Consider the following 10,402-nt stretch of genomic DNA (forward strand, 5'->3'; position numbering starts at 1 on the left):
TAGTACCGTAGTACTGTGTACTCAAATTAAAGGTGGACTTAAATCATGTTTCTGTCGAGGGGAGGGGGAAGAGGGGGAGCGAGAGGTAAAGGAGGAGGAGGGAGAGGGAGAGGAGGGGGAGGTCAGGAGGATTAACAACAGTTTAGAGAACAAATGGAAAAATTCGGAAAACTCGTCGGGAAGTTGGAGGAGACACGGCGAAGACAGCTGGACCGGGTGTTGATCCCATTGTCTTGGCTGCCGGTCGATGCACTTTAACGTGTCACCCCCCCCCCCCCCCCCACACACACCAGCGCGGGGCCCGTTGATTTAATGGCCGAATAAGCGCTGATGTGACGGCGATAACGCAGCAGCTGTCAGCGAGATATCGGATCCGCTGCTGACTCCAAGTCCACAAGTAGACACTTGATTAAACACTGGCGGGAAGATTACGTTACCGACACACACACACGCAGTCACCTTCAGACGGGGAGCCGAGACTTTAGACGTCCATTAAAGCCCGAGGATTAGAGGCCCGTGATCGGCTTCTCCCCCGGGAAGCGAGATCACCGACATCAGCAGAATCCCGAACGCAACGTTTCGATTCACCTGTTATAAATAAACCAGTGTAACACAGCTGCTGGTGTTTGTATAAGTCTACCATGTACAAGTGTGTCGAAATTCGCGATGACGTCATCTGACGGCGCAACGAAAAACGGAAAGACGTTTCTCCTGCCCGGGTTTGACAGCTAGCACCAGCACGCGGCGTCCGATCAAATGATCGATGTTGCTTCAAACGGATCCTAAAGACGTCATTGTCCAACGCATCGCTACCTTCCTACGGACTCCGGGATTATTCCGTTTGTTCTATCAGCTGTTGATAATCCTTACCGCCTCGCATGACTTCCCCCGGCAACTATGGAGCGGTTTCTCTGTCCTCTGGTTTCTACGATCTGCCGACACCTGCTCCTCGTTGTCGTTGGGGAACACATACAGTTGGGCTTTTTTGCAGCCCGATGTTCGCGGATGTTCCCGCGCAATTGAAGCTACTGTTAGGCGCCACCTGGTGTACGATCAATAAAACATCAATGTATAATATGTAATCAGCGTTAAACTAAGAATGTCCGATATTAACATTTTGCCGATTTCCAATTCTCCAAACACTTAATTTTCCGATTCCGATATCAACTGATACTGATATAGGGGGCAGTGGTGGCCTGGTGGTAAAGGAAGTTAACCACACACCCCCTAGGGGACAGAAGTTTTCTCGATAATATCGGTTGGTTAAACTAGCGCTAAAGTTAATTTTCTCAGCCTTCAGTGTCGCCCCCTGGTGGTTGTATCTGAGGTGTCCAGGCTTTGGTCATGCATGGAGACTGTTGACCGTAGACTGGGAGTAAACCGCATTCAATTTTCCTCCCGTGTGTCGACAGGTTACGGGGGGAGTGGCTGGTGCGTTTGGAGAACCGCAACAAACACCTGAAGAACCTCAACGACAACTACGTCAGGAAGGTGAAGTCGGAGGAGACCAGCGATCAGACATGAGCGGACGCAGGAGCAGGACAATAGTTTTATCATCTCCACCTCTGACCACAGATCCATGAGTCTTTTTTTGTTTTTGTTTTTTTGTTTATTTCCTTGGTGATAAAACGTCTGTGACTGTGGCCAATGATTGAGAAACCACGGGCTCGTGACTACGGGTTCACGTGGTGACACGATGACGACATTAAAGCTGTGACATGTGATCTGTGATGTGATCTGACCTGTTAGCATCTGTCGTTTTCTTCAGGCTAATGGTTGTGTTTTTTTGCATTTCTTTGTTAAATTTAAACAATTTCTTTGGTAAAAAAAACCCACAAAAAAGAGTCACAGAGACTGAAGCCTTTATTTAATGTAGAGTTTTATTTATTTATTCACAATCGTCAGTTTCCTCCTAGCATCAGCTAAGCTAAGCTATCCCTTGCTTTGTTTAAAGTCCCTAAGCATCTTCTAAAGTGCATTACTGACTGAAATAGTATATTTCGATAACATTTAGTAGCATTCTGGTCCTTACAAAAGAAAGAGAAAATGAAGAATTACCGTAAGTAGATTTTCGCGGCCAGTCGAAAGTCGCTTTTAAAGGAGAAACAAACTACGTGGAACGTGTATAATCCATTTTCTTCCCTTCATTTTAACATTAAAGCTGAGACTTTCCCTGAATCTTAGGCTTATTGCTGTGTTTATAGTTAAATTAAATAAAATCCAACTGCGAAATAAATTAACACTTGGAATAAACCGCTCGTTATTTACATCAAACCGTTAATGAGCTGGTCTCACGGCGAGTCCGTGTTACTCTGCTGCCATCGTGTGGTCAGTACAAGCTATGCAGCGGTACAATCGAAGTGTTTTTGGTCTTTTCCAGAAGCTTTTCTCTTAGCGCTCCTTTCTGGAGTTCCCGCCACACATACCGCGGGTTCTCCACGGGTGGAGGTTCTTCTATCGGCGGCCTCTCCAGCTTCTCTCCGTCTTCGTTGCGTTGGACGTGGTCGGGCACGAGCACCACCAGCGTGTTGAAACAAACGCCGTCCGTCCTCCCGTGCTGCCGCCCGTTGTGCTGCAGGCTGAAGATACCCACAGTGTTGACGTCGTAGTCGTAGTACGACGACGGCATGGCCTCCTGCACCACCGTGTTCGCTGCCCACGTCACCGCGTGGGTCTTTACCGCCGCCGCTGTGGGAAGGTGGAGCACCGGAGCTGTGGGGCAACAAAAGTTGGCGCTGGGTTCTAGTTTTGTGTGTTTCAGGAGACAAATTTAGACGTATCGGTAAAATAAGTGTCAACAAAAAAAGTGACGTAGTTAAAGTCGCGATGTCACGACGTGAGATGAGAACGCATCTTTCTCGTAGCTAATGATGCGTTCGAGTGCGTTTTGTACCTTTGATGAGTAGAATCCAAATCTGGTTCCGATAGTTGGTGAAGACCAGGACCATTCTCTGCACCACGTGACGGGAACTCAAATCAACAGGAAGAGTAGCGGGATGCCAGGGAGCCTGAAGGTACCTGAACGTCACACAACAGAGTGGATTTACTGACGGTTTTGACAACCACACATAAAAAAATAGGGATGTCCGATAATATCGGTCGGTGATATTATTGACCCGATATTAGCATAATTATGTAACATCGGTAAGAATCGTTATTGATTTTTCGTTCGATAATTAAAACGGTTCCTGAGACATTTAGCTCGTTTAGCTAGTTTTGGGGGCAAACGGCAGCATATATCGGTAAAGGTTGATATCGGAAGTTTTCGAACAACATCGGCATATCCGATATCGCCGAAAACTTAATATCGGACGTCCCGATCGAAAAAGCAACCACCCCTGAACGCCTCATACTTGAGTCCGTTGTCGATGAGACTGAGGATGTCCCGTCCCCTCAGAGGGAGGACGGAGTGTCTGTCCCACCAGGACGCCTGCAGAGACTCCTGGTCTGCCGTCGACAGCGTTTTTATTTCCCCGCCTGAGACACAGAGAGGGCTTTGCTGTAAATATGGAACCTTTTTTAATTTTTTTTTAAGAGAAACAGTTGAAGGACAAGAACACGCTCCATGTCAGAGACCTCTCACCGGTGACTTTGGCTAAGAAGATGAAGCGAATCCACTGCGGTCCCTGCTCCTGAATCAGCATCAATGTGATTGGTTCGCAGTCGAAACCAGCTTCTTCCTTCACCTTCGTGAAACAAAATGAAAATACCGTGAACTGTGTCTCACTTTTTTTTGGTTAAAGCTAACATATGTTATTGTTTTGGTTTTGTTGTCAGAAAAAAAACAGACAAATGAATACCCCCGGGGGTCTTACCTCCCTCCTCAGTGCATCCTCCAGACTCTCCCCCACCTCCACCCGCCCGGCAGGAAGGTACCACTGTTTGTAACAATCTGGCTTCGCCTCCTGCACCATCAGCACCTCCTCCTGGTTCCATTCAAACGTACACATACAAAATATAACAACAATCACTTTTTTTTTTTTCTAAATGTTGACAGGGTCCGAGGTCTGACCTTCTCGTTAAAGATGACGGCACAGACAATGTAGGTGACGTTCTTCTTCAGAGTTGCTGGTTTGCTTTGGTCCAGGCCTACGTCACATCCGGAGACCTCCAACCCTTGGCCGTTCAGCACCCGCTCCACCTGCTCCTCCAGTCGCTGCCACTCCTCCCCGTTCACCTCCATGACAACGGTCGAAAGAGCTTCTGTGTTCCGTTACATGGGGAGAATACTTCAAAATTACGTAGAACTAGCTAAACAAATCAGAATTCGACTCTATACCCAATTCTTTAAATATATTTAATTTTAAAAATGATTCTAAATCGAATTTTACTTAATTATTATCACTGTTATGCTATTATTTTATCTTAAATGTATTTAAATTTATATCGTGAGCCAATATAGCATATCAGATGGAATCGCTTATATATTTAATTTGCGTATTCACACATCCATGTAAAGTATTTAATGTTATGTGACGTCACGTGAGCGAAAACAAGCTGTTTTTCTACAATTAACATTTTTATTGTTTTTTGCTAGTGTTTCTGTTTTAATCATGAACACGTCACAGCTAAAATCCCATCATGAGCAAAACTTAGCTTAAGGACTAAGAGCAGCTAAGATTAACAGGAAGTGGAAATGTTACCCTTTTTCCCTTCATATAATTTAAAAAATATATTTTACTGTTAATAATGTATTAAAATAACATTAATTAGTTAAACAGACAGACCTTTTTGGTTTTACTTGTTCTTCATCGCCGCACTGCCGCTGTTGATATTTTGACATTTGATAGCGTTAGCTAAACAGGAAATTCCCGACAACATCCGGTTTAGGACTATCCAAATAAGACATTTAATATACACGTATAATTAATTTAATAGTAAACAGTGGTGCGGTACACCGTTTTAGTTACGTATATTTTTTATAAATATATATCACCAAAATATTTATCAAAATATCACGTTGACCGATTACATTTGAACGTAATTCTTCCGTCAGGAATTTATTGAGAAGTCCGTCGACGGAAGTCTCGTGTTTCGTACGGAAGTGACGTAACGTTTGCTAAGGTCACGAGTAGGATAATTCACTGTGCTAAAGCAGGTACGGTTTTGAACAAATAACAGTACTTAAAGTACTTTAAAAACAATTATAAATACACGTTTAAAGATAAATACGTAAACTCATAAACCCGTTAATTAATACGCTATTATCTGTAAAGTAAGCGATTAGCTTAGTGTTATCTCATTAGAATATAGTATTGAAACTTAACGTCAATATTCAACGCAGCACTCTTTAAACCGGCGTGTATACCATAAAATAGTGTACTTACAAAGGAATACTTTGTTGAAGTTGTAGCCATATTGTTGTATCTGTAATGTTTCATCTTAAACGTGTGTGTGTTTGTCGTATTTTACATAGATTGATTTCCCCAAAACCCTCCGGTTCGGAATCTTCTTCTCATCAACTTCACATCTCAGATGGCATCGTCAGACACGAGAGGACAGTAGTACAGTAGTACTACAGTGGATGTTACCCTGACTTTCCGCTCATCTCTGCGGTCGGACCATGCGTCACAGTAAGCTGCAGAAACAGGTCCTGGCTCTGTACCGACAGTTCCTCCAGGCCGGACGCGAGAAGCCAGGCTTTGTGCCTCGGATTCGGGAGGAGTTCAGGGTCAATGCCCGCATCAAAAGAACAGACGTGATGCACATTGAATATCTGTACCGACGAGGACAGAGGCAACTGGAGCAGCTGAGAGATGTCAACACCAAACAGCTGGGATCCTTCTCAAAACCTACGGAGAATAGCTGATTTTTTTTTTTTTTTTTTTATTTCATCTACCTCCTGCAGCAATAAAGTGTTTCGGTTCAGTGAGACAAACAAAAGACGATGCCCGGAAAGTGTAATGTGATTATGTTTTTGATCATGTATTATTATTATTATTATATATTACACCTATATATTACACATATTTTTTGAGCTAAAATTGTTCATGATTACTGCCAAATAGATTGACTCTGTGTTGTTGTGAATAAATCTGCTTCACTTTGCCTGTTTGGTTTGTTATTTCTCATTACTAATTTCCACGTGTATTTGTAATGTAGAGATTTAAAAAAAATAGAATTAGAATTACCAATAAATATGGGTTTTTGTCGTGAAGTGGGCTGAATAAGAACATACAATTGACTTGTTAAAAAAAGAAAACAGTCGCCGCTGTACTTCCTAGCTCTGACCGCTAGGTGCAGCAGCGGTTTAAACAGAACACAAAGGAAGAAGAGAAGTAAACAGGAAGTGGGAGTTTCTCTCGGTCTTTAACCTTTTATCGTTCTACTTCTCGCTGTGTTTTGCTTTATTTCCTCGTTAATCCACTGGTTTTAACCAGTATTTGTGGATCCAGGTGAATGTTTTAGGTTTTATTTTGAGTCGTTTTCGTCGACCGTGTCGAGTGCTTTAACTGAGAAAATGTTCTGTTTTTTTTCCAGTTATGTCGAGCTCGGAGAGAATGACGAACGCCCAGTTATTACAACAGGTACATTTGTCATAACTTAAAAATTCACTTGGTTTTATTTTTTTGCGAACAAACTGTTCGTAAGGCACTTTTTTATTTTTATAAAATCCATAAGATACGTCACCTCGTAACATTTTTGGTAGCTATGAGGTAATAACTATTACCATTAGGATAATTGTTTTTTGTTGTTGTTTTTTAATTTGCGGACTAAACTGAGTTGAGAAGCAGATTCGTTATTCTGTCTCGTTTTCCCAACTTTTCAACTCTTTAGCATTTATGAATTATTTACTACCTTCCTACGTGAAAAGTATGGACAGGAAAGGAAAATTAGCATGAAGAATTTCGTAACATCACTACGTATTAACCATATTATTTGACAGTATTATTATTATTTACACATCCAGTATTTTCCTTCTGCTTCTTACATCATACAATTCCATAAAATGTACATTTTAATTTGCTGCTTTTCACAATGTCCACATCCTTTCTTCAGGTGGCGCTTTTGCGCTGGCTGTCATCACAGAGCGACGAGGACCGCGGGTTGCTGACAGCTTTGACAGGGATTCAGGTCGGCAAAGAGCTCTTTAACCGAATCACTGGCCAGGACAAAGTAGACGCCTTCAAGGTGCGGTTCCTCGGCCTCACAGGTTGTACGGCAACGTGTGAGTTGCTGCCTTGTATTTTATTTATGTGTGTTTCTGTTTTGCAGAGGGAGTGTATCCTTGGAATCTCAGAGTTCGTCCGTCAGAACAAGCGAGCGACCAAAGCGGAGATAAACGCCGAGGTGGAGAAGAGAGTGCTGATTTTTGCAGCTCAGGTCAAAGCTCTGGAAGAGACGCCGTTATTCTGAAATAATTTTAGTCAATTTTGTTTCTCTGTGGAAACAAACAATGAGGCATTTCTACTCCATGGAACAGTTTGAAGAAGACAACAGCTCCAAATTTGCAGCTGTCATTATAGGTTGTCATATAGTTCCAGAGTCTGAAGTCTGTAATTTCCTCAAGGACTTCTTGACCAGGACCAGAAAACGAAGAGTGTTCGCCAAGTGCATACGATACAACGTCAAAAATTGAACTGCTTGTTATTCAGACCATGCACGAAACCCAAATATACTATGAAGAATTCACATAATTTTTTAATATACATCATATTTCAATGGTAAAAAAAGACAATTTAAAAGTAACAACTTATCCAATTTTACCAGTTTTTTTATCCTTAACTGCGTACAAAATATATTGTGTCACTCTAAGAGGAAATCATAATTAAGTAGCGTTTTCTCAATAAAGTAGCTGTGTTGTTTTTTTATGTATCAATGCAAAATGTTTTACTGTAAATGACTGATTAAAAATTTTGTCAAATAAATACCATGCCTTGACGTCAACCATTTATTCTTTCAATAAAGTTACTACATTAAGATTGAGTGTAGTACACGTTAGTAAAATAGATACAGTACCAGGAATGTCGAGAAACTACGATGTCCGATTTAATTTGTTTACAATACCAGAACGTCGACTATTTTCTCGAGATTTGTATTACTGTTTTAACTCATATTTTATATTTATTTTATATACTTACGTGTTCATAATCTCTCTTGTTTTATATTTCTCATTCTTCATGTTTCTGGAAGTGTAGCTTGACCTATTTCCGGTTCCGCTGTCCCTCCGACGCTGCTCATTGGTTGAATCCATACTGCTCCCCGCCTTTTTATAAATCCTGTTTTCGATTGGATAGCCTCCTCGTGACGTCAACCCGAACCTTCCTCTGTTTCTGCCTGTAAAGAATTGGCGGGGATAAAGTTGGATTCGAACAAAACGCGCACGCAGGGAAATATATCAATGCGAAAAAAGATATAAGCCAAAAGTTGGAGTACCAGGAACAACACCACTTTCTCCACGCGGTTTTTTCCCTCCCACACGCTCACCAGCATGGATGTTTCCCAACATGAAGACCAGGTTACGGAGATTTCCGAGAAGCTGGAAAAGTAAGTTCATGGCCGTGTAGCCCTCAGTGTTAGCTTGCTGTATTTCCGGTGTTTCGTGTCTGAAGAGCTGAGGCTAAGCTATATTTAAAAATAATATATTTAAAAGCGAGACCAACATAACAAAGTTAATGTTGCCGACACGCTCAACGTTAAGGCAGTGGCGTCATCGACGTGATTAGAAACCTTGTTTGTTTAACAGCCCCGGGAGAAATGAAGAAAATAATAACATACGGCACGAAAAACAGACTAAAACATTATAATAAAATAATTTTTAAAGTTATTCGTGATGTAGCGTTGCATTATTTTCCTGTAGAAAAGACTTGTTGAATATTATTAATACTTTAGGTAATAAGGTACTTTTTAACGCGTAAAATACAAATGCAATATAAATACGATACTTTCGTTAACGTTTTTTTTTTGACAGGTCTCTGTCCATGGATACAGGTGACAAGATCACGTACTACCACAGGTATTGTATGATTTTTTTTTTTCAGACCTAATGTGGTTTAAAACATGTAGACACCTTCATCCCCTGTAGATTGTGCTATGTACTCAATTGTAATATTCATTTGCGAGAGTTTCGTATTTAACCCTGTTTTTACTGATTTTATATCTTCATTTTATGATTGAAAATACGTTCATGGTAAAAATGATTTATATTTCTGATATTTATATTTATTCAATGTAAAAATAAAAACACGATCTTGATACAAAAAAATGTACTGGAACTATGTATTGTCTCCATCTAAAAAACTAAAAAGATATTATATATATATATAATATATATATATTTTATTATTAATAATATGATAAAAATGTGATATTTGTAAATTAAATTGTAAAAGTTCTAAAAAAAAATTTTTTTTGACACCCTGTATTTTCTAGTGTCTGGTGCACATTTGATCTTTTCAGCTAAAGTTCTTATAATGTGTGGTGTCTAAGGTGCTTTTTTTTTTCCAGATTAATCCAGAACGGAAAAGACGTTGCCAAAAATGGAGACATGCACAAAGCGATTGAGTTCTTCAAACGCGCTCACGCGCTGCACTACAGCGAAAAGCTCGAAAGACGGATCAAGAAAATTGAGGAACTCATCGCCGAGAACGACTCCGAGGAGGAAGACGAAGAGTTCGTCAATGTCAACGACAGCGGGTTGATGCTTTTCAAAGAGCTGCACAACAAGCTCTACGACTACCAGAGGGACGGAGTGGCGTTCCTCTACAGCCTCTACAGAGACGGTCGGAAAGGCGGGATCCTGGCTGACGACATGGGCTTGGGTAAAACCATCCAGGTCATATCCTTCCTTTCTGGCATGTACGACAACGAGCTCATCAAACACACGATGCTGGTCATGCCCACTTCGCTCATCACAAACTGGACCAAGGAGTTCGCCAAGTGGACCCCAGGGATGAGGGTCAAGGAGTTTCACGGCTCCAGCAAAGCAGAGCGGACAAGGAACCTGGAGAAGGTTCAGCGGCGAGGCGGCGTCATCATTACCACTTACACGATGCTCATGAACAACTGGCAGCAGCTGTCGTCGTACAACGGCAAAGAGTTCACGTGGGACTACATGATCCTGGACGAAGCACACAAGATCAAATCAAACACCACCAAAACGGCCAAAAGCGCCTCCGCCGTACCGTCAAAGAACAGGGTTCTCCTCACGGGAACTCCCGTTCAGAACAACCTGAAAGAAATGTGGGCACTGTTTGATTTCGCTTGCCAAGGCACTCTCCTTGGCACGGCCAAGACCTTCAAAACGGAGTATGAAAACCCGATCACCCGGGCCAGAGAGAAGGATGCCACTCCAGGGGAGAGGGCTCTGGGTTCCCGGATGTCGGAGAACCTCATGGCCATAATCCATCCTTATTTCCTCCGAAGGACAAAAGCCGAAGTGCAAAAAAACAAAATGAACAGC

At 41.8% G+C, this 10,402-nt stretch overlaps 4 protein-coding genes across 4 annotated transcripts in view; 3 read left to right on the plus strand and 1 right to left on the minus strand.

Annotated features, from left to right (window-relative positions):
- The window catches only part of LOC112486495 (protein FAM240B), a 5,543-nt gene extending 3,419 nt beyond the window's left edge, over positions 1–2,124 (plus strand). The window contains exon 3 of the mRNA XM_025053369.1: positions 1,413–2,124. Within this exon, the coding sequence (XP_024909137.1) occupies positions 1,413–1,524 (112 nt within the window). The 3' untranslated portion in view covers positions 1,525–2,124. The remainder of the gene's footprint in view (positions 1–1,412) is intronic.
- nudt18 (nudix (nucleoside diphosphate linked moiety X)-type motif 18) lies at positions 1,863–4,858 on the minus strand. Its single transcript, XM_008336494.3, has 7 exons — positions 4,728–4,858; positions 4,013–4,203; positions 3,816–3,926; positions 3,584–3,686; positions 3,354–3,477; positions 2,894–3,018; positions 1,863–2,712 (listed from the first exon to the last, which is right to left on the minus strand). The coding sequence occupies exons 2-7, from the start codon at positions 4,181–4,183 to the stop codon at positions 2,330–2,332; spliced, it is 1,017 nt and encodes a 338-aa protein (XP_008334716.1). The 5' UTR covers positions 4,184–4,203; positions 4,728–4,858; the 3' UTR covers positions 1,863–2,329.
- Positions 4,859–4,990: 132 nt separating this feature from the next.
- On the plus strand, positions 4,991–6,048 carry LOC103398017 (succinate dehydrogenase assembly factor 1, mitochondrial). Its single transcript, XM_008336496.3, has 2 exons — positions 4,991–5,098; positions 5,417–6,048. Exon 2 carries the CDS (start codon positions 5,564–5,566, stop codon positions 5,807–5,809), a length of 246 nt encoding a protein of 81 aa, XP_008334718.1. The 5' UTR covers positions 4,991–5,098; positions 5,417–5,563; the 3' UTR covers positions 5,810–6,048.
- Positions 6,049–8,292: 2,244 nt separating this feature from the next.
- The window catches only part of LOC103398018 (DNA excision repair protein ERCC-6-like), a 5,276-nt gene continuing 3,166 nt past the window's right edge, over positions 8,293–10,402 (plus strand). The window contains 4 exon segments of the mRNA XM_008336497.3: positions 8,293–8,487; positions 8,912–8,956; positions 9,448–10,397; positions 10,400–10,402. The exon segment at positions 10,400–10,402 is cut by the window's right edge and continues 3,166 nt beyond it. Coding sequence (XP_008334719.3) covers positions 8,432–8,487; positions 8,912–8,956; positions 9,448–10,397; positions 10,400–10,402 — 1,054 coding nt within the window. The 5' untranslated portion in view covers positions 8,293–8,431.

This window comes from Cynoglossus semilaevis, chromosome Z (assembly GCF_000523025.1).
Source record: "Cynoglossus semilaevis isolate Cse_v1.0 chromosome Z, Cse_v1.0, whole genome shotgun sequence".
In the NCBI taxonomy this organism is placed as follows: domain Eukaryota; kingdom Metazoa; phylum Chordata; class Actinopteri; order Pleuronectiformes; family Cynoglossidae; genus Cynoglossus; species Cynoglossus semilaevis.